Source organism: Octopus bimaculoides, chromosome 6 (genome assembly GCF_046866305.1).
Source record: "Octopus bimaculoides isolate indiv1 chromosome 6, ASM4686630v1, whole genome shotgun sequence".
In the NCBI taxonomy this organism is placed as follows: Eukaryota; Metazoa; Mollusca; class Cephalopoda; order Octopoda; family Octopodidae; genus Octopus; species Octopus bimaculoides.
In genome coordinates this window covers 117,942,887-117,968,045 of record NC_142933.1, presented here as the reverse complement: position 1 = coordinate 117,968,045, position 25,159 = coordinate 117,942,887, and the positions used below count along the sequence as shown (strand labels likewise).

Genomic DNA, 25,159 nt, shown 5'->3' with positions numbered 1-25,159 from the left:
TTCTGTCGATACTGAGCTCCTTAAAATCCAAAGCAAACTTTATTTAGAGGGAAAAGAGTTTATCAATTTAGAAGAGATAAATAATACTGAGTGTTTCTTTACTTCCAAACCTGAAGAATTTTACGCCCAAGGGATCCACAATTAGCCAAATAAATGGCATTACGCTATCAATAATGAGAGAAAATATTGATTTCAAATTCTCGCACAAGACCAGCAATTTTGCGGGAAGGGTCAAGTCGATTAAATCGACCACAGTCCTCAACTGGTACTTATTTTATCGAACCCGAAGGGATGAAAGGCAAATTCGACCTCGGTGGAATTTGGATTCAGAACGTAGAGACGGATGAAATGCCGCTAAGCATCTTGCCCAGCGTGTTAACGATTCTGCTTGCTCGCCGTCTTAAATTATGGAAAACATTACCTTGAATTATATGTAATAATTAAACCAAAGAAGTATTTGCTTGTTTTCCATCTTGAAATGCGACAGGGCTTTCTTTTTAACTTCATATATATATATATATATATATATATATATATATATATATATATATATATATATATATATATATATATATATATTTATATATATATATATTTATATATATATATATATATATATATATATATATTTATTTATTTATATATATATATGTGTGTGTGTGTGTATGTATGTATGTATGTATGTATGTATGTATGTATGTATGTATGTATGTATGTGTGCCTGTATATATATATATATATATATATATATATATATATATATATATATATATATATATATATATATATATATATATATATATATCTGTATGTCATTGTTCAGTTTTATTTCAAGATTTCTTCCCAATAGAAAAAGAGCCGATTTCTAACCTAGATCCAAAGCTCCTTTATTTGAATTTCAACATCAACAGGGTATGTATGTATGTATGTATGTAAGTATGTATGTATGTATGTATGTATGTATGTGTGTAGATTTGTATATTTTGCTTTATGTATGTATTCTCATGCATATAGTTACATATCTAGACATGCTCATATATATTTAGATGATAAACTTCTAGAAAGTTTTACAAGTTTTTCTGGTTTTGAGAAGCCAAATTTCTCAAGATTGATATTCAGGCAGTGTGTTACATATCCCAGGCCCCAATAATTACTGGTATAAACGTGAACTTGTAATCTATATAGAGTAACTGTAGATTTCTCAATAGCTCAGCGTAGGTATTCTCTTTTTCACTGATCTTCAGCTTTATGTTAACATCCGCTGGGCAGCTAATTTCTCTTCTTTATCCCAAATCATTATATCAGGTTTGTTGTGCTTACATTTTATTCCACCAGTACTCCCTTTTATTAAGAGTAGCTATGGCTTCCACCATACTGTGGATTTTTATTTCTTTGTCCTCGAGGTTAGCTTCCGACAGATTTCATTGTGGTGTGTCCTAGCTACAACATCACGTCTCATCAGTAGATAATATTGTGATGACATTTTCGGACAACTGCTTATGATGTGGATGATATCTTCGGTGTTAACTTCGCAAAGTCTGCATCGGTTGTCACATTTAGCGGCTTTTCTTGCATCTCTGTCCCTTTTGTGCATCAAGTACTAGGCTGATATTTCCTGTTCCTGGATTGCAAACACATACTTTTCAAAGTGATGAGTAGCAATCTGGCTATTCGTCCATGATAGACTGCCTTCATGATCAACGATACTATGGTCTCGGATCTTTCTACTAACATGTCCATGCATAGTCTTCTGCTCACATAGACTCATCCTTTCATCTGATGATACGTTGCGGTAGAGTCGTGCGACTTCTTCTGGCATGTATTCTAGGTTATCAGTCAAAGAATGTTGATCAAGGAGTTACCTTCTAAGTTTTATGATGTTATCGGCCTCATGTATTCAAACTTGGTCAAGGGATGCACTTCGACACTTGGTTATTAAAAGATGATGCCGAAGGGATATGATACGACATTCTGGATCGATGTTAAGCCTCTACTGCCTTATTTTCGTTTTAGGTAGATGCGCTTTACGTCACTGTTTATGTGGAAATTATGTGTGCTTGTTAGTATTTTTCGGGTTTTCACATAAATGGCTCGGATCTCATCAAGCGTCCAACCAAGCAGCCAAATGTTGGTATGAGTATTGGCACTGCAAATACTCACATGGGCCACTGTTTTATTGAATGCAGAGAGTTCTGAGGTTCAAATTTTCTTTATTCGGCTGTAATATTCTTTAGTGACACGTGTTTTGTTACAGGTGCCATTGTAAGATATGGTTATGTATGTATTATATATGTATGTAGGCACGTATGCTGCCAGCTCCTTTTTCCTCTTTCTTGATTCGATTAAATAAAAATACCAGCCAACTACTGTACTTGGGTATTATGGGCTATAAACCTGCTCCCTACTGAAATAATATTGTGGCTTTTTGCCGGTTAGAAATGTGTATTAAGGCTGCATATGTTGAGAGTTAGATTAATTATCATGAGAGAGCAAGAGAGAGAGAGAGAGAGAGAGAGAGAGAGAGAGAGAGAGGGGGGGGGACAGACAGACAGACAGACAGACAGACAGACAGACAGACAGACAGACAGACAGACAGACAGACAGACAGACAGACGGACGGACGGACGGACGGTCGGACGCACAGACGCACGGACGCACGAACGAACGAACGGACAGGCAGGAAGGAAGAACACAATATCAGAAGTCAACTTAGAGTAGCCTCCCTTGCATATAGTCATGTATTTCATCCTTTTGTTAACAAAACGAATCTTCTTGGACAGCAACCAACCATACATGAGAGAATATATAAAAGCTGCATCAAGAAAAAGGTTATCCTGTCCGTTTAATGTTACTTCTTGCATTTTGAAAGAAATTACGGACGAGATGAGAAAGAGACCTTTTAGTAATAATAGATTTGTTTTAGTCTAATTAGGAACAGAAGCCGCCATAGGAACTCATTGATCTTCCTGATTCATCATGTCCAAGGGCTTTCTTAACCTTCAACTATTTTGTAGTTTAGCGACCTGTTTTATTGAATGGCAGAGAGGGAAGCGCTGTCTCGTAGCAAATTTGTTGAAAGGTGGGTGACTGTTGGAAAAATGGCCAGTATGAACGGACCAATTCTGAGGTTACACCTGTAAAAAAAAAAAAGGTAATATAAAAGGAGAAGGGGCTTTATACCCCTTTTATTTACTGACCAGGCTCCCGTGGCTTTTATGGGTTTTTCCACGTGTAACCTTTTAAGCGTCTCCCCCTATTGGGAGTTTTATTTGTTATATCTTTCTCTGTTTTTCTTTGTTTACACGAACGTTTTCTTTTGGGACAAAACCCGTTGTAACCTTCGTTCTGTCTTTGTCCTTACATGTTTTTAATTTATATCAGCCCTTGTGGCCAATAAAACAAGAATCAATTATTTAGACGTCCCTTACCTCTGTTTTGCAAAATACAAAGAACAAAAATAAAGCAGATTATTTTAATCAAACAGGAGCTAGTTTTGACAATGATATATATAGTGTGTGGTAAAAGGTTTACTTCTCAACTATATGGTATTCGGTTCAGTCACGCTGCAAGGCACTTTGGGCGAGTTTCTTCTAAAATAGCCCCAGACAGACCAAAGCCTTGTGAAAGTCATTTGGTACACGGAAACTAAAGGAAGCCCATGGTGTGTGTGTGTGTGTTTATATATATATATATATATATATATATATATGCATACACACACATATACATACTATATATATGTATATACATACACATATATATATATATATATATATATATATATATACATAATAGATATAATAGATAAACATATATATATACATATATATACATAGATATATATACATATACACATATATATATATACATATACATATATACATATACACACATATACATATATACACATATATATACATATATATTCATACAGAGAGACTCGGTTGCTATTTCTAATATGCTGAGCAATCAGTTTAAGGGTTCTCGTAAGGTGGCGAGCTGGCAGAGTCGTTAACGTGCCGGACGAAATGCTTACCGGCATTTTCTCTGTCTTTATGTTCTGAGTTCATATTCCCGCGAGGTCGATTTGCCTTCCATCCTTCCAGGATCCATGAAACAAGTACCAGTTGAATATTGAAGTCGATGTAATCGACATATCCTCTTCCCCCCCCCCCCCCCCCTCCGAAACTGTTGGCCTTGTACCAAAATCTGAAACCAATATTATTCGATTGTCACGGGAAAGTGTACCAATCGTGACATCTGTTTATAATTAGTGTCAGGGGGAAATAGTTGCACCAATCACTATACTTGTCTCCCTTAGGGAACAGTTACTTCCCTTGTTGGGACACAAATTTCAGTTCATTTTCAGTGTTTTGTTGACCTCTCCTAAACGAAGACATACATAATTTCTTTGTGTCTAATGGAGAAACAATTAGTTTCGGCATTTTTATTGTCAGAAATAAATTATTTAATATTGTGTCAGGCTTGTAAGAATATTCTACTGAATTCTCATTCTGATATTTTTGTAAAACAGTTCCCCCGGTTACTAACATCTTAAAAAAGGAATATTTTTCACATACTGTACAAAGATATCATAGCGTAGCCCAAAAGCCACGCCAAAATTTACTATATTTTTATATAGTAAATTGTAGCGCTGCATAGGGGCCACTCTATCCCTCCGGAAGCAGTACGGTATTTTCACTCTGATGAAATTTCAACCCTAATGATAAAAAAAGCCAGTACGTAATGTCTAGTTCTCAAAAATGTTCAACAGAGCAGATGAGATACTTTATTGTAGTCAACTTTCCTTGTTCAATAAATCGATGTCCGTTCCTCAAGTAGATACATTTAGTCAAGAGTGCAATATAACATGCCTACAGTTTGTTATGTTCAACTCCAACAGCATCTTGAATTCTTCACGACATTATACACCGTCACCAAGCTCCACACACTAACAAGTTTCTCACCAAAACCAACATCCTATTGCTTCCGCACCTGCCCTATTCACCCGGTTTAGCACCTGCAAACTTCCATCTCTTCCCCAAGATGAAAATGCAGCTCAAAGGTCATTGTTTTAACACCATTGTTGAGATCCAGAGCAAATCGCCGTTCCTCAACTCCCTTATGAAAAACGTCTTCCAGACCGAATTTGAAAAGTGGCAGGCATGGGGATACTGGTGTATTGCTGTGCAAGGTGACTATTTCAAAGGAGACAATGCTAAAACCTGGGATTTTTTATTAAACGTAACTAGTCATTGAACTTTTTGATACCACCTCGCATTTCGTTTAAGTGTCTATAAACGTACCAGCATAACATCAACTACTTCCTCCATATCGGTTACACTAAGGTAGATTAGTATGTACAAGGAGGTGTTGAAAGGTTCCTGGCTTTAAGGTATCATTAAAGGCCTAGTTGGAGGACCAGCCTTCTAAGTTCTTTTATAGGGTTTAGAAAAACTGAAGGACTGCTGCAATAAGTGTGTGAATCTGAGAGGGGAATACGTTGAAAATCATAATTAACTGATCCTCCTGTATTTTTTTTTACCTAAAACCAGGAACTTTTCAGTACCCCCTTGTATATGTACATACATTTATAAGTCTATGTAGAGAGAGAAAGAGATGTAGGGTGCCATAGCTCATTGCTGTAAAGAAGAGAGATGTGTTATACATGATGTAATTTAAAACTTCAATGCTGAGTTCAAACTCTGACATATAAATTACTTTTTATCAAATAAATTTAATGAAGTAAGACAAAAACAACACTGACTGGTTGATGAGAATGACAAGAATTACTTTCTAGTCATCTTTATTAGCAATACCATTAAAAAGTGAAACAAGATGAACCCTTTTAAAAACCTCAAATCTGTGTTTCACCAAAACAGGCACAGAAAACAAAGTAGATATGAAGTAACTTAGAAAATAATCCACTTATACATATTTACAGAGATTGAAATACAAGAGGAGCAACACACAACTGCACACACATCAATAGTTAGTCAGAGGGAAAGAAAGATACACACACGCACACACATATACACACACACACATGCACACACACCCACACACACACACACACACACACACACACACACATGCATTCATGCATTCACATACACACATACTTCAAATACACCAGTTTTCACTTTGAATAAAAGCAGAATGGTCATTTTCCTATATGAAATCCTCTTTCAAAAATGTCACCTGATTATACAATGGAATGATGTATGGGAACAAAAATGTGGGCGCATTATGTAATATGTGGTTGCCACAAAGCAACCAACTTTGAGCAGGGGTGCGCAGGTGAAGCCTGACTGCAGTAAAATATAAGGAGTGCTGCACAGATTCATAGCAGCAGTTGTTGATGTTGTTACAGCATGAGAACAGAGAGAGAGAGTTACTAATAAATGTAATTAACACACAGAAGTAATTTTCTTAAATAAAAACAAAAAACATTGAGAAAAGTAAAGCATGTGAGTATTACAGGCAGAGAAAAAGGAAACATTACTGACCATTTCAAAAGAAAAAGAAACATTTTGTTAGCAGAAAAATAAAACAAATAAGAAAGAAAAAAAAGCTTTAGTTATCAGCACAGAGAGAAAAAAAAAAGCTTTAATAAATATTTTAGAGAAGTTTCTTTGAATTTTTAATAACAAAAAAAAAATGTTGCAGTTTGAGATAAATAAAGGATGAAAAAAAGTCGTTTTGAAAATAAAATGAGGGAAAAAAAAAATCGCAAATGGCGGTAAAAGAAACAAAAAATTATAAAGCCCAATGCATTTCATCAACTGCTTTGTGATAGCAGGGATTGAATAATTTGTAGCTAAACATTTGTGACTGTTAGCACTGTCTGTCACCAAAGTGGACCTTTGGAATCGTCTGTGACCATATTCCTCAAGCAGAAATATTAATTCCCTCTTCTAGGTCTTCACTAATTGCAGATGAAGGTCGAGTTTGTTTTTCTGTTGGAATACAAAGATTATATTGTGAGTGAGAGGTATCAACTGTCTCGTCTTAACTGCAGCAGCAAAGGAATAAGCTAGCAGTCGCAGCAGTTCAAATCGCTGAGAATTGAAAGGTTACCAGCTGGCCAAATAAGAGACAGAAATACTTGACCAACTTTTGATTTACTATTTGACCTATTGATGGTCAAACAACTGACCAGTTGGTATAACACTTAACCCATTTGATTATCAATTGTTTGACCACTTGATGAGTGACCATTTGACCAACAGATATTTGACAAGCGATGATCAATCATTTGATAATGTGTATTTGACCAAGTAATTCTCTCTCATTTGCCCACTCGATGGTCAAACATTTAATATTAGAATATCAAGTGTTAATGATATCACATTTAACCACTTGATGGTCTAAGCAATTAACTGATATATTGTCCAACCAGCTGATAATCTCTATCTGACCAAGTGATATTTTTGTTATTTGACAAGTTGATATCAGTGGTCTCTATTTGACCAATTGATGATCTATTGTTGTGAATTACTGGAACAGTTAAGGTCAGATGAATTAGCATGACATACAGAAGTAACTTTTGACCGAAACCACTGAACTACCAAACATCTGAAGTCAACCAAAATTATCTGCAGAAGTGTTTCTTCTTCTGCAATGTAGAATACAGAGGGGAGGGGCAAAAAATAAAAAGTCGAGGGAGAGAGAGAGAGAGGCAGACAAGAAGAGAGAGGAAATAGAGTATGGGAAAGAATGAGGGGAAAGACAAGTAAAAGGTTAAGAGAGAAGCTAAGCTAGTCGAGAGGGAAAAGAGTAGACTTATAAGAGATAAAAAGAGGCCATTAGTTAAAACTGAAATCTGAAAAGCATAAGAAACCAAGCTAAGATGGAGAACCAAAAGATTGCTCTCATTCGAAGCACTCTAGCAGAGAAATCAGGAGCATAGAGATGAAGGAGGTTTGTGTTCAGTTGTGCTTTAGCATTTATCACAGTGTATTAAATCAAACCTCATTTCCCCTTTCACTCACTCACTCACACACTTTTAGCTGGAATAGCTAATAAATACACGCAAGTGTATGTGAACATGCAAGCATGCGTATACAAATGCATGAGAATGTACACACAAAAGCTTTCTTACATGCTTCAAAATATATACACATATATATATATATATATATATATATATATATATATATATATATTCACACACACATATTATACACACACACACACATACATACATTCCCTTTGTCTCTCACTCTCTCTCTTTCTCTCTCACATGTATATAGACATACAATTGCATGTAGACAAACATGTAGAGACAGAAGAAAGGGGTAGGTCTGCAAATGTTTTAAATTAATCACGCCATTAATCACGCCTCAAATCTGATGGAAACAAATTGCACACACACACACGCGCACACAATGTGTGTGTGTGTGTGTGTGTGTGTGTGTGTGTGTGTGTGAAGTGTGTGTGTGTGTGTGTGGTGTGTGAAATGTGTGTGTGTGTGTGTGTGTGTGTGTGTGTGTGTGTGTGTGTGTGTAACGTTTATGTGCTTGAGTGTATGTGTGAGAGAGAGAGAGAGAGAGAGAGAGAGAGAGAGGTGCGCATGTGCATGTGCACATGTGAATGCCCACATGTATGTTGTGCATGCAAGTATATATTTGTGTGATTTCAGAGTTCAGTCCCTGCCCCTTCACATTAAAATGGCACCCTAAACCAAACTGCCACGATAATAGTTCTACATCTCTAACAAATTTACAAGTCAACTCTTTCAAATACATTTGGGCTTTGTTGTTGTTATTTCTTTATCTGAAACTTTTTTTTTTTTTTTCCTTCCATCAAATTCACAAGTCTTTTCTTAATAGCCAGCATCGTCTCCCTTCATTTCCCTACTCCATGTTTCTTTTTTTATTCTTTTTTTCTTTGTACATTCCAAGTATTTACCATATTGTTTCGGTTTTCTTTGAATGTTTACCTTCTTCCAAAATTCCTTCACTGTGGCAAGAGATTTGATCAGTTCCTCAACAGCATTAAAAAAAAAAAAGTTTAAAAAATACAAATAAAACAATTACAGCTGTTTCCAAAATTCCAATGTCCACTGCTTGGAGAGAAAATCCACCTCTGCTAGTTTGGTTTTTCTTTCTTTTTTTCTTTCTTTCTTTCTAAGTAGAGTTCTTAGCCTGTTGAGTTGCTTGGCTTTGTAATCACATTGTTGGTTGTCATGACGCGCAGTTCCCACCTGCAACAGACAGTAACAGCTGACATAACTGGCACAGGGTTACATAAAACGACACATAACACACCTTAAACTAGAGTACTCAAGCCATCAATAATGAGAGCAGGTGTACTAAGCTTTGTGATAATTACAACATTTTGGTTTGAATGTATGAATATTCATTTTTATCCCAATTGAAGGTAATGTTACAAAATGCACATGATGAAAGTTGCTAATGAGAGTATGAGAATGTACATAAAACTGCCAAAATAACAGGAAAATAAAAATACATTTAGCACTCCCTAATTAATAAACAGGTTTCATTAGTTTTAATATGTACAATGTGGTAGTCAATGATTCACTCATTATTCTACATTAAGTTTCAAAGATGATGTACATGTATTCAATTTCACAAATGATGTACATGTACATGTAATCAAAACTACCAAAATATATACATAATTATACATGGTTACATGATTTCACAAACAGGTTACATTCAAGAGACAGCAGGTTTTGTTTTAAGCAAAAGTTGCACATTTACAATATATCATTTGACACATTCCATGCAAAAAATACATCTTAATGGAAATTAAAGAACAACCACCGGACACATTGTAAATCATTCCAGTCTGGTTTATATAATTTTAATATCCATTAAGACACTGGTTATGTTTGCTGAGGGTTTATTGTCTCCCCTGTGATATTTGCTCAGCCTTTTTTCTTAATGCATGTCCTCTCATTCAAATGTCATTCACATCAAATGCAGTTAACAAACCATCTTGTATCTTGATAAACGCTAGAATAAACTATTTCATCTGGGAAACTCTGGGTGGTTGTATTTTTCAAGGCTTGTGGTTTTTATTATCAAACATATATTTATATATGTGTATGTATACATGTGTGTGGTGGGGGAGGCAGCAACCATAAATAACAAAATGTAAAAAACAGTATTATTTCAAAGCTTGCTTCAGTGTTGTTCATCAAATATATTTTAAAATATCTTTTTGCTTACCTACACAGAATGAAATTCACCAATCCATTTAAACATTTAAAACACATTATGTACATACCTTATATCTAATGGTAACAGACTTGTATCCAAATTATGTTCCAAAACAACTAACTCACACAACATCTTCAATGTTGGAGCTAAAATAACACAAAACAGATTATATATATCAGCAGTATTCAAAACACCAAAACTGCATTATTTACAAATCCGTTTTTATTCTCTTCTTCTCACTCACAGTCTTCCTCAAACACACACAAATAGGAAACATGCTACGCATAGAATCAGACACTCACAAACACACACATACAAACATAAACTCACAAACACACACACACACACACACACACACAAACATGATTGTCCTTCATTGTTTTGATAATGGATAGATACTTTCAGTGAAACTTATTTGACTGATTAAGATTGATTTCAAATTTTGGCACAAGGCCAGCAATTTCAGGGGAGTGAGTAAGTTGATTACATCAGCCCCGCCAGAGTTCAACTGGAACTTATTTTATCAATCCCAAAAGGATGGAAAGCAAAAGCATCTCAGTAGAATTTGAACTCACAGCATAAAGACAAACAAAATGCTACAAAACACCACTTGACGACAATCCTCTGCTTAGGAAATTGTTTTTCTCTCGGCTGCCGCCGAATGTCCAACCCATACTGGCCACAGCAGTTGATTCAAATTCGCTCGATCAGATATCAGATAGCCACCTTGGCAGAAGAGGTCATAGAGTTCACTGTGCAAGCCGCACCTCACCATACCTGTTCGGACACCGTAGTAGCTTCCTCTACTACCACAATATCTTCTCCCTCGTCACGTGACGACATTTTGGAGAGAGTCGATGCATTAGTACGTCGCATGGACACATTGTGGTGAGAACGCGCCAGCTCTCATCATCACAGGAGAAGCCATTCCAAGTCACGGTCATCTAGTTCTAATCCAACAGTTTCCAATCTCTGCTGGTACCATGCCACATTCAAAGAAAAAGCCCATCGTTGCATCCAGCCCTGTTCATTCAGGTTGTCAAGAAACTAGTTCCAGAAGATTTGGGCACGTCAGATTCTTTCTGCAATTTTTCATCTCATTATGCATTCTTTGTTAAGGATCATGTGTCTAACGAAACATTCATGGTTGGCACCGGATCCAGCTGTTCTATTTGCCCTTTGCGTCTTACTTCAGCCAAGCAAAAGCAATCTGCCATTATCCTGCACGTTGTAAATCTATCCCCGATAAAAACTTACGGTCAGATCTCATTATACCTAGATCTCAACCTTCGAAGGGATTTTAGGTGGGTTTCTGTTATAGCAGAACTACCATATCCCATTCTATGTGCAGAATTCTAGGTGAGGCTCAATAAATGAAAGTAAATATCCAAGTACGAGTTTGAATTTCATTGATTGATTGATACAAGTGCATCCTCAGATTAAAGCAATAAACCACTGTGAAGGGCAGTGAGGGGAAATGTAGTCCAGGTATTAGGAAAATGGGTTCGGATTCATCCAGAACAGATTGAATGCAGGAGCTTAGACATATGAAACTAAATAACATGTAAATGTTGTGTAATAAGAATGGGAGTTTTGTTTAATACTTTCTTAATACTTTCTTAATTTCTGCTCAAAGTAAAACTGCTTCATTCATGCCATCATTGCCTTGGATGAAGGCAGAAAAGAAGACTTTTACTGATTGTTCCCTTCTATAAATCTAAAGATTACTAATTTTTTTATAACGTGTACAGCTGGATTATTAGATTATTAGATTATTAGAAAGCAGAGGTAAGAGGGACTAAACAGCACAAATGTATAAAAAAAATAATTATAGATTATTATCATTATTACCAAAATCCAAAACGTGAAGATCTGAATGGTCATAGAGATCCATATCATTTTCTTCGTTAGCTTCATTTTGTGGATTGGTAGGGCTACAATAAAGAAAACTGTAACATTAATAACTGAACACATTAAAGCACAACACTTAGATATTCCCTTAAAATCTCAATGGTCCATAAAGTTCCAATAATGGTAGATAAAAAGGCAGGCAGACAAACACTTATGGAAACTTCAAGGAGTTTTTTTGTGTTGATACTTGTTTTCATTCGATTAATTTTTCAATATAACTTTGTTTTTAACTGTATCAAGGTGTAGGCATAGCTCTGTGGTTAAAAAGTTAGCAACTTCATGGTTTCAGGTTCAGTCCCACTGTGTAGTACTTGTGTGAGTGTCTTCTATAGTCCAATAGTCTGCTGTGAAATTGGTAGACACAAACTTTAAGGAAGCCTCTTTTATCTGTGAGTGTACATATACCAACATATGTATATACATACACACACTGATATATATATATCATCATCATCATCATCATCATCGTTTAACGTCCGCTTTCCATGCTAGCATGGGTTGGACGATTTGACTGAGGACTGGTGAAACTGGATGGCAACACCAGGCTCCAATCTAATTTGGCAGAGTTTCTACAGCTGGATGCCCTGCAGTTAAGAAACTCAGTTCACAACCATGAGGAACCAATGTGTAATCCCATTGCTTGGCATCTACCAAGTTTCAAGTCAACCAAAGATTTGTGCAAGAATGTGGATAAACATAAACTATACACAAGTCCATCAGATGGTCTGGATCTATAATTGAAATGTCCAGTTTTGTTACACCTGTGTTATGGCTGATTCTACTAGAGAAGTACATTAAAGATACACATGCATGTGGAATACTCAACACATTTTGCATGCTAATTCAATGAGCAGGTTGTCCCCTAAGACTCGTGGGGCTGGTTAGTTGGCTTCCATGGCATATAAGTAACTGAGATCACAACTTTCTTTCTGAAAGGGTCACCAGTTCATTGCAGAGTTGTTCATTTACAGCTGAGTGGACTGGAGCAATGTGAAATGAAGTGTTTGGCTCAAGAACACAATGTACTGCCCAGTCTGGGATCATGAGTGCACCACTCTAACCACTATGCCACATGATCTTCATGAAAGTTCACCACAGAGGAATGAAAAGACTCTCTAGAATGAATTATTGTTGCTGTTCTACTAATTGGCTACACTGAGATTCCAGTACAAACAATTAGGAAAAAGAAGAAAAAACAAGACAGTTTGCTCTAGAAAGAATTTTCATGTAAAATTCCTGTCTTAAGGATCTTTCTCTCTCTAACAAATGCTACCAAAGAAAAACATCGTCGTATGAATGAACAAATCTGAAGAAATAAAGAAAGATACAAATAAAGAAAAACAACTGGAAACAGTTCTGTTGACTCTGTAAATAATTTCGAAAGGTTATACTAACCTTGTGCCACCAAACAGAAATACTCTAGAGCCAATCACACAGCAACATTGTCTCCGACGAGGACATGGTCCTTTGCCTTTCACCTTAACCATTGTCCAATGATGGTGAACTATAATAGAAAACAAAGAAAGCATTTTAGTGTACATTTAGTACCTTAGCATTCAGATTACTGTCAAATGTAATGCATATTCATCCACATTGTTTTGTATTAATCATGCATTATCTTGTAGTTTTGAGATTCTGGTGATGCAATTGTTTAATCTTAGAATAGCATTGTGGGGTATGTGTTGTTCAAAGCACATTCGACAGTTGTTCTTGAAGAAATAAATCCAGCAGTAAAAATTAGCTCTGGAAAATCGCTTAATTCTAAAAACAGGTCATCATCATGTGATATCTGTTTTCCAGACTGGCATGGCTTGGACAGATTAACACTGGCCAAGTCAGTTTCTATTCTTGGTTACTACCCATTTTAGACAAGTTGGAAGGCCACCTTTTGTCAAGAAGTAGAGTGTAAACATTTACAGACTCTCACGAATATACATACATGTATATGTGCATGTGTGTATGTATGTGTGTATGTATGTGTGTATATATATATATATATATATATATATATATATAGAGAGAGAGAGAGAGAGAGAGAGAGAGAGAGAGAAAGAGAGAGAGAGAGAGAGGGAGAGAGAGAGAGAAAGAGAGAGTAAAGTTTTTTTGTTTATTGTATAGCCAGTAGTTTGAAGTGCTCAGATAAAAAAAAACCCAGATGCAAAAATGTTAAGGAGAATTTCAGATAGGTTCAACAATTTAAATAAACATAATGGCAGGAGAATATATGTTTATGTTTATTTAAATTGTTGAACCTCTAAGAAATTCTCCTTAACATTATATATATATATACATATACACACACCAAACCGCTAAGTTACTGAGATGTAAACAAACCAACACCAGTTGTCAAGCGATGGTGGTGGGACAAAGAGAGACACACACAGAGGCCTCCACACCATTTCACTCACAAGGCATTGGTTGGCCCAGAACTATAATAGAAGACACTTTGTCCAAGGTGTCATTGTGTGAAACCTGAAACCACACAATTACAAAACAAGCTTTTTAATCACACAGCCTCGCCTGTGCTTTTAATGCATTTTTTTTATTTAATACTGCACATCACAAATCTGTCTTCCATTCAAAACCATTGATAGTTAGTGACATCAATATTCTTCTCACTACATTATTTGCAGGTCACAAACCTTAGATAGACTTCTTAAATATGCAAAATGCTTTCTGCACTGAAAAATAGGAACAAAGAATTGCCAGTTGCATTTCTGGCAATCATCCAGCACCAACACTATACCTCCACATTAGAATCAGATGCACTGATTTGCTGCAGAGACAGTAACGCAATATCAGCTTTCTCCACTTTTACCAACACAGGTTCATGTTCTTGCCAACTTTCTACAATTACAGCTACTTTCCCATTTATGCTAAATCATTACAATTAGACACAAGTAAACACACACAACACAAACAACAAAACATACACAGAACATATGTATTATAATAACAGAAAACACTGAGAAAATATTGATAAATTAAAAAGGGATAAAAATATAAAACAGGTGTGACCTTGACCTTTTCTCTGAAACCTCAACCAACAGCTTTGTAGTTCTTTCATCATCATCGTATTAACATCCACTTTTCCATACTCACATGGTCAGACGAAATATGTTGTGGCAGATTTTCTACAGCAATATGTCTTACCTGTCACCAACCTTCACCTGTCTCCAAATAAGGTAATATTACCCCATGGAAAATTGGACATGAAGGACACTGCTTGTACAATGATGACATTAATTTACACCTATCGCATGAAACCAAGGCAAGGAGGCAGTACACACATCCATGCACTTACACATGCGCACACATACATACACAACAGGCTTCTTTCAGTTTCTGTCCCCCAAATCCACTCACAAGGCTTTGGTTGGGCCAGTAGAAAGCACTTGCTGTGAGACTGAACCCAAAATTATATGGTTGGAAAGCAAACTTCTAACTACACAGCCACATCTGCATTAAAAAACATTAAAAAAAAATTAATGAAATAAGCAACCAGGCGTGGCTGTGTGGTAAGAAGCTTGCTTCCCAACCACATGGTTCCAGGTTCAGTCCCACTGCACAGCACCTTGGGCAAGTGTCCTCTATAGCCCCAGGTTCACCAGCACTTTGTGAGTGACCTCAGTAGACAAAAATTGCACAAAGCCCATTGTGTGTGTATGTGTGATTGCTTAATACTTCACCATGTCAAAAACTTAAGCTACATCTGTTGATGATGTTGACATTCCCTTGTCAACAAAATATCCAGAAGTTCTGCAGTTTCAAAGATGAGTGAAATGCAAATATCATTACTTGGAAAACAGGTAAGAGTTAGTAACAGGAAAGGCATTTGATTGTAAAACAATACCTCAATGATATATATTTGCCTAATCCATGCTAGCATGGAAAAAAAAACAGATGCTAAACAAACGAACTTCTGTATAATGTTTTGAGTGAATAAATAAAGAATTACCTGGGTCAAACCTGAAGATATCACGGAAGTGCAAATGATGAAATCCATTGAAACCACCAAATACATATAAATAACCTTTGTAAACAACTGAAAATATACAAGTTAGGTGGAGATGAGATTGAGAAGATGAAGGGAATAAAAAACTGAAACAGTGAGATGAAGAGGACAGAACTGGGAGAAAGAGAACAAGAGGCAAAGAGAAAAAATATACAACTAAGAGAGTAAGAGGGAGAGAGAGAGAGCAAGAGAGAGAAATTTCCTGAGAAATAAAGTGATTGAAATGAAAAAGAAACCCTACAAAAATTTCAGATAAAATAGAGGAACTGATTTTATGCTTTTGAATATTATATTACTGATGTATATTGATGTATGAAGATTCATGGCATAGTGGTTAGGGTGATGACTTCTTAATGTCAAGGTCATTTGTTCAATTCATGAACTGAGTAGCACATTGTGTCTTTGAACAACACACTTCATTTTACATTGTTCCAGTCCACTCAGCTAGCTTGACTGCTGGTGCAGCTTTCTCTCCCTCCAGCTGTCACATCCTCAATGTACCACTGGCTCAAAACTAGTGGGGAGGTGCCAATATGTCTGCTTGTGACTACATAGACACCTAAAACAAGTAGTAAAAGTATGGTATTTACCACCAAGTCATACTTGCTTGTGAGCAACGGACATCCATAAGTGTTTCTATTAAAAGGATGAAATTATAAAACGCATGATAACAATATGAGAAACATTACTTCCCATGAGATTTAGTGTAGGTTTCATCCTGCCAGAGGCTTTGTTGAGTAGAAGTTCAAACAAATAGCCCTGTAACAGACAGACTGACTGTTTTGAATATTAAGCGGTTAAGTCTTCTGTTCTTATTGGACTGGTGCATAATTATTGCAGCTTTTTTCAACAAATTTTATTCAACAAAAACAATAACAATATTTAACAAAAACATCTTTAAATGGGAAGCAGTAATTGAAGTGGATGGTGAATATGCTCCGGAATAATCATTTAAAGATGTTTTTGTTACATGTTATTGTTTCTGTAAAATAAAATTTGTTGAAAAAAAACTGCAATAATTATGCACCAACCCAATAGTTCCCCAGACACCATTGCTCATTGATTATTAAATGCATACAAACTATCATCATCATTATTACTTGTTTAATTTGGGTTTTCAAGTTTCTTTTCAGTTAATTTTCTGAGTATTTTGACTATTATGCAATCTCAATGTTTACAAGTCTAATTCTCAATGATTTTCCTCAAGCTATTTTTGGGTCTGTCATGTCTTAAGTACTTTCCATCACCTAACAACTATACTTCATTTCATTTAATATACATCATTCATTTTTCCTTATATAATCCTGTCTGTAGTGTTAGTTTCTATGCATATATCTGCCAATTACTTTGATTCTCATCAGATTGTTTAACTTACTTGTACTCCATTTTTCTTGTAAGTTAACATTTCACTTTCAAAGGGTCAAAGGTAATTATTAGATCTCCCATTGCTGTAGATTTTCTTTGACCACCATCAGCATCACTCTGTCATGATGTCACCACACTACCATACATCACACTACCATACATCACACTACCAGATGACATTTCTCTGCCGTACACTCATCTCATCTCATATGTTCTTTTGCATGAAAAAAAAAACAGTTTGTTTTTTTTATATGCAATGCAAACACGTCTTTTGCTGCATTTCTTCACTGCAAACTTAACATCCATTTGCATCCCACAACTGAATTAGCCTTAAATCATCTAAATCCAGCTTATCTCTTACACTGAAATATGAGAAAGTGAAAACTAATATGAGAGAGAGAGAGAGATGAGAAGAAGGAAAAAGTTTGGAATCTCACAAGCAGAATGACTTCGCCGTCCAATTGGGGCTACTCCACTAGTTTTAGTCTGGGTCCAAGTGTTGGTGACTGTATCGAACATCTGGATTTTATTACAGTAGATTTCTCGATTAGAAAATGTCTCCCCGGAAACATCACTCCGACCACCAAACACATACATGATATTACCAATAGCTGTAGCTGAGTGGAAATCTCTCCATATTGCTGGAATGCCCTTCAAGGAAAAAATAATAACAATTCAGAATAAATTAAAAAACTAAGAATACTTTTCAAAATTTATTTACAATCTATAATAACAAAAGCAAAATTCTGTCTGTCTGGGACCCCTGTATCTCAGTTTATGTTTGCTCTTCATAGATATGTTATGCTTTTTTGAAATCAGGATGAAGCCAACCACTTTGAAGAAAGTGCTAGGTGCTTTTCATATGTCACTGGCATGAATGCATTTTACATGGCACTAGCATGAGTGCATTTTATGTGGCAGCCACGAGTGCATTTTACAGGGCACCAGCATGAATTCATTGTGGTACCCATATGAGTGCATTTTATGTAGCACCAATTTGTTGAGGCAGATTTTTCTAGAGCTGGATGCTATTCCTGTTGCCAACCATCACCTGTTTCCTGACAAGGGGATATTTCCCTATGGCCAGATATATTTTTCATGAAAGACTACCAATGAACAACATTGCTTATATAACAGTGATAGCACATTTATGATTAACACATGATGTCAAAACAAGGGCACACATACACACACATATATATATATATATATAACTGACACTCCATTCTAGTAGTACATAAAAAGCACCCACTACACTCTTGGAGTGGTTAGCATTAGGAAGGGCATCCAGCTGTAGAAACCTTTCCAGATCAGATTGGAGCCTGGCGCAGCCTACTGGCTTGCCAGTCTCCAGTCAAACCGTCAAACCCATGCCAGCATGGAAAACGGACGTTAAATGATGACGGTGATGATTTAGTATCAGATAAAGTTGTATAAAAAAAGATTTTTGGTAATAAGTTAAATAAAAAAAATTGGGCACTAACAGGTTAACCTATTAGTACCACAGTGTCTGGTGAAATTACAACAAAAATGAACTGTAAAAGATTCACAAATCTATGTACAAAATTTGGTGTTGTGTACAACTAAATTCAAACTTACAATGTCAGTTTTATAGAAAAAGTGAAGCATATGGAGAATATAAAATTAAAATGAGTGAAGTGAGAGAATAGGTAATTTAAATAAGAAAACTTACTTTTATTTTTATATGTTGCCAAGTATATGTAGCGAAGTCCAAAGCTTGCACTTGGTTGGAAAATCGATCAACCTGCATTATAAAAAAAAGCAACATGATATTGTATACCACTGAGTGTAAACATTGGATCAAATTGAACTAAATAGTACTGATTGGACTGGAACTACAGTAGAAGACACTTGTCCAAAGTGCAGTACTGCGGGACTGAACCTGAAACCTCATAGTTAAGAAGTGAACTTCTTAAAAGCACACTGCCATAACTGCACCGATCATACACACACGTGTGTGTGTGTGTGTGTACATGAATGTGTTGGACCTATCAGCTACATTTCAAGCTGCCAATTACTTCATTTATAAATATATCAGATATGTTTCTTGATTAGGTTAATCTTCATGGAAACTGGAAATCTAAAAGCATTGTAACATTGATATTGCAAATTAAAAATATGGTCAAGAATTAAAATATACCAATATATCTGGATAGAGATTTAGTGAGAAGGTCTGGCTATGATATGGACAAACAACTGCTACAAGATTGTGATTATTACAGATCAAAAGAGAGAGAACTCAAGAAATCACAAAAGTAAACTATTTAATCAGGCAAAAAGAAGACTAATTACTGAGCAAGCTTCTCTATACTGGCATAGAAATGCATTAATTGTAATGATATTGAGAAGATGGGGTGGTGGATAGTAATGAACATGCTGATAACTAGGAGAAATTAAAGCAGTGTTAATTATAATCAGCAAATACAACTTGATTGTCATTAGTAAAAATATAATTGGGGTAATCTTAATCAGTATTAACTAGACACATATACACATCATCATTTGATGTCCATGTTCTGTGCTAGCATGGGTTGGATAGTGGGCTCAAGAATTACATCATGCTCCAGTGTCTGTTTTGGCAAAGTTTCTACAGCTGGATGCCCTTCCTAACATGGCAGCCACCTTACAGCATGTACAGAGTTCTATTTTCATACGACTGGCACAAGTGAGATTGCTGTACAGCTTGCAAAAACTACAAAACTTAAGATGAGGGACCTTATGCTAGCAGATGAGGGTTAAGGGTGTGAGAGAAAGGAGTAGGGCACAGCAGGTTCTTGTTGCAGAGGATTTACATGGCTACTCACAAGAGAGTGAGAAATGAATCAGTTGTAACAGTAAAGAGGTAAATAGTGGTGGTGAGGTGTCCAGGTGGCACCTCAAGGTACAGAGGTAAGTAGAAGTCAGTGGGGACAGAGAAACTAAGAGTGGTGGGGTTCACAAGACTGTACAAAGGGCAGGAGATAGAGGAAAATAAGAGAGAGGTAGGTAACATCTGTAAGGATCAGGTAAGTTGATTGGTGGCTGCAAAGGTGGGGTAAATATTTAATTGTATACTGCAGAAAATTAAACAAAATTATAGACCTTATCAATTCCAGCTTCCTTAATTCAAACAATCTAAGCAATGAGCTTATACACATTGATTGGTTGATTTGTTGTTTAACCCAAGGTGTGCTTTGACTATGTTATATTAGGATCTGTTAGAAAGGCATAAAGTCATAAATTTTTAGAGAAGAGTAAAGAAGTGTATTAATATATATTACAAAAAGTTATTAACAATGACCAAAGCCAAGTGGTTACAGGTGAAAAATCAAAATTCTTATTTCAATTTTTGTAGGACACAAATTTTCTTTCAATTCTATTTAATATCTCTTGCCATATTTCATGGCTTTCTATATTTTTATATTTTATTCCTTATATTCTAATTGATAAATTTCCTGCTTTCCTGATTCAACAGGACAATAGCATTCCAACCACAATCCAAGACTGCATTGTCCAATTTGCCCTTTCTTTCCCTTCTTTCTTCTGACAGTAGAATGTGATCTGAGAGATTTGGCTGCTATTTGTAGTAGGTCAAATGACTCTATAGACTCCCACAGGTTGATAAGTTAGGTATCTCAACTAAGACCTCATTGTTTTCACTGATAAACTACTGGAAATGAACTATCCACTTAATTATCTTCTCCACTCTATTTCTTTTGTTGCTCAGAACATGAGACAAAAGAAATGGCTTCTTTAGCCATAATAAATGCTAAGCAGAACAAAGAAAACCATCCATGTTGATAGAGACATTAATCCAGCCAACCTAAATTAAAACTGATACTAAGAGGGAGGGCTTTTTGCTTCATAAGTCATAATAACTACAGCCAGTCTACTGCTAATGTTAAGGGCGTTCAGTCTTGTATTTCACACAACACATTTTGTTCTATTGCTCATTGATTTTAAACACATATTTCACATGCATTTTTGCCATGTGTCATGTGCATTTGTCTATACAGTTCGTATACTGTCTTGTGAAACACTCAAATAAAAAAATAGAAATTTATTAATATGCATGTTGCTGTCCGATTCCTTTTAGTTGCAAGTGGAGTACAGACTTCAAGAGAGAATTACTGGCTTCTATCAAAAAGAAGTACAGCTTTCAATTTTTAATATATTATTGTGGCTAATGGTAGAGCCTCAAGCCCTTGATGCTTGAGATGAGCATACTACATGTAGCATAAAACATCAATCTTCAACTTTCATAGATTAAAGAGCCCCATTGACAGTTCTCTAATTGGGCACATCCTAGCACTGGCTCTGCCTATATGAGATTTTCACTTAGTTCTGTTATAACATTCCAAATTCACCGAATCTATTCACAATAATTTAAGCTTTTAATAATTACTTTTAATAGTCGTTTTGCTTCTATACTTTAGTGGAATGCTTTTTAGATTTCCCTTTTTGTTAACTTACCGCCTCTTCATAACCTCCAAATATGTACATTTTATTATTTATGACACAAGCAGAGTGACCGTCTCTGGCACCAGGTTTTACGCCGTGAACTGTTGGACGTGACCATGTGAACATATCTAAAGTTGAAAAGACAATACAAAAGATATACAATCACATAATTAATATGGTTCTTTGGAAATTTTACTGTAATACTTGGCACAATTAATATCTCACACAACACATTTAGACAGAGATTACTTCAAACAGAAACTCCTACATTTTTCCTCACCTCATATGACACATCTACAAACCACTAATCATGTTAAATTGACATATCTATAATGTCCAATCTATATTATGTCGAACCCATTAATTCTCAACATTATCCATTCCTTCTTTCTTCTGGAATCCCCCCTATCCCTGTTTTTCCTAAGACCATAAACTGATCTTTGAGGATCAGCAAAAGCCAAGGGTACAGTTCCTTCCTTGAAAGCAAAACATTATAAATAAAACAGTTATAATCCTTTGGGCTTCATTCTAAATTGGACACCACACACAATGCAGACATATGCATCCTTCTACTTACAATTTAGAGATGGTTACAAAATCCAACAGCATTTACCAATAGTTTTACTCTTGGAGAACCTTTGAAATACTTTCCATGTCTCAAGGAACCCATACATGAAATTTACAGTGCATACTCTAAATCTTCATTAATCTCATACTTTCTCTTTCATAAAGTTAAACTTCGTAAATGATTGAACAAATCATATTGTCTTTCAAAAGTTTGGCAAATACCAAATCTATCAGACACCACAAAGAAATTCAAAATTCAAAATAATTAAGACCATGTTTAGACCAAACTCCCTTACAATTTCCTATCAAGAGGTTATTTTTCCCAAATTACCAACAGGTGCCAGGATTTCAAATATGCTCTGTGTGTATAAAATTAACAATATAAAATTAGACACAAAAATTACTCAAAAATGCATTTGCATATAATCTGCTTTTCTTGTGGAACCCCTAGCAATCTCTTGCAGAAGATTAGGGTTCTGGGGAACCTCAAATGGAAAATACTGGATTAGACTTTACTCCAATATAATGTTTAATCTTCATTACAATATTCCTACATCAGTAGTTAATAAAACATTGAAAAATGTAACTAAAATATAATTAAATCATAAACAACAAAAGTACTCACTTGTATCAAAACAATAAAGGATATTACATGCTCCATCTTTATCATTGCGGCCACCCCAAATGAAAACACAGTCCCCAAGAGCAACAGCTGTGTGTCCGTAACGTTGGTAGGGAACATGCTTGTACTGGCTATCACCAGGCGTCGGAACAGGTAGCCTCTTCCAACGTAAGGAGACTGAAAATAGAAAAGAACATAGCTTTTACCTTCAACTTCTCCCTCTCCCCGCTAAGTTACGGGGACGTAAACACACCAGCATCGGTTGTCAAGCGATGTTGGGGGGGACAAACACAGACACACACACACACACACACATATTTATATATATATATATATATATATACAAGAAATGAGGGCAGGGAATCGCCAATTAATAATAGAATTAACAATTAACAATTTTGCCAAGTAGTTCAGTATGAAATAAACCTTTATCGGTAAGACCATTTATCATCATAAATATAAGGGATTAGCAATTGAGTAGCAACTCAATTGCTAATCCCTTATATTTATGATATATATATATATATATATATATATATATATATTAGAATGCTAGCATGTCAGTATGTGTTACTCTATGTTCCCGATTCAAGATCGATTTCACTGAACTATTATAAGGATGAGCTCGATTTTATCATCCCCAACAAAATTTCGCCTTGCATAGTGTGAAAAAAATACCAATATATCAATTAAAAGTAGCTTTCATTGACAGCAGCAGTTAAATAGCTTAAAAGTACTTGATACAAAACAAAAAAAAATATCTAACAAGATGTTGCTGCTGTTTAGTCCCACATCAAACCTGGTCAAGCAGACCAACGGTTATAGAGCATTCAAGCGCATCCTTATTATTATTATTATTATCGCCTGGCAGTGCTACCGAGGTGCGCTACCTGTTCGAGATAAACTCTACCGACATGGAAGTGCCGTCAACCGGGCCTGCCCGAGGTGCGCTCAGGACGACGAAACCGTTCTGCACGCACTCGTCCAGTGCCCGAGCATTGCTGACCTGTGGGTCTATATCGAACAGCTACTGTCACGTGTAGGACGGATCCGGCTATCAGCTGGATCCATCGTGAGAATTGACCCGCCGACCTCCTTTAACCAGGAGGGCAAGGCAATTTTCCTATGCCTAGTGGCTGTAGCGAAAGAGGTGATATGGTGGACCCGTTTGAAAGGGCTAAAGACAGACACTTTCCTCTTTGGCCAAGGCCTCATCAACTTTTTCAAGTTCCACTTGAAAAGGAAGATGAGAGTAGAGAGGGAAGTGCTGTCTCATAGCAAATTCGTTGAAAGATGGGTGACTGTTGGAAAAATGGCCAGTATAAACGGACCAATTCTGAGAATACACCTGTAAAAAAAAAAAAAGAAGGTAATGTAAAAGGAGAAAGGGCTCTATACCCCTTTCTTATTTTTTCTGACCAGGCTCCCGTGGTTTTATGGGTTTTTCCACGTGTAACCTTTCCTTTTTCGAAGCGCCTCCCCCTTTGGGAGTTCTACTTATTTATTTATCTATTTATTTATTATATCCTTCTCCGTTTTCTTCCTCTGTTTAGACGAACTTTCCTACCTTTTCGGACAAAACCTTTTGTAACCTTCGTCCTGTCTTTGTCCTTATATGTCTTTAATTGATATTAGCCCTTGTGGCCAATAAAACGAATTAATTATTATTATTATTATTATTGCAGCAACAGTGTGTAAAACGGACTACATTATTCAGTGAGTGGCTTAGAATATAGGTAAAAAAAAGTCAGAGGTCTTGTCTGGTTCCTGTGACTTTATTATCGGCCACCATAAATTAACTGTGACTTTATTACCGGTCACCGTGGCTTTAGGAAGACATAACTGCTATGTCTAGCAGCAACTACGTAGAGACTTGTCATTTAGTACTCCGTCTTAGTTTACCCATGATTGAGCAAACTTTACCGTTGATAAAAAGTTGTTCCAGTCGAGACCATTCTACCATTTAGTATGTCTACATGTAGTGAATTTCTTCATTTGAGAAAGTTGTATACTATTTGAGGGAAATTT

General features: G+C 35.9%; 1 protein-coding gene across 4 annotated transcripts in view; it reads right to left on the bottom strand.

Annotated features, from left to right (window-relative positions):
- Window positions 1-5,763: 5,763 nt before the first annotated feature.
- The window catches only part of LOC106881137 (kelch domain-containing protein 3), a 61,242-nt gene continuing 41,846 nt past the window's right edge, over window positions 5,764-25,159 (bottom strand). For 3 of the 4 annotated variants that reach the window (XM_014931409.3, XM_014931410.3, XM_014931411.3), the window contains 9 exons: window positions 23,135-23,308; window positions 21,955-22,070; window positions 19,175-19,246; window positions 17,919-18,132; window positions 16,060-16,146; window positions 13,497-13,605; window positions 12,042-12,124; window positions 10,258-10,336; window positions 5,764-9,208 (listed from right to left, as the gene is read on the bottom strand). In XM_014931409.3, coding sequence (XP_014786895.1) covers window positions 9,145-9,208; window positions 10,258-10,336; window positions 12,042-12,124; window positions 13,497-13,605; window positions 16,060-16,146; window positions 17,919-18,132; window positions 19,175-19,246; window positions 21,955-22,070; window positions 23,135-23,308 — 998 coding nt within the window. In that variant the 3' untranslated portion in view covers window positions 5,764-9,144. The remainder of the gene's footprint in view (window positions 9,209-10,257; window positions 10,337-12,041; window positions 12,125-13,496; window positions 13,606-16,059; window positions 16,147-17,918; window positions 18,133-19,174; window positions 19,247-21,954; window positions 22,071-23,134; window positions 23,309-25,159) is intronic. The other variant, XR_016242412.1, reaches the window with a different exon arrangement.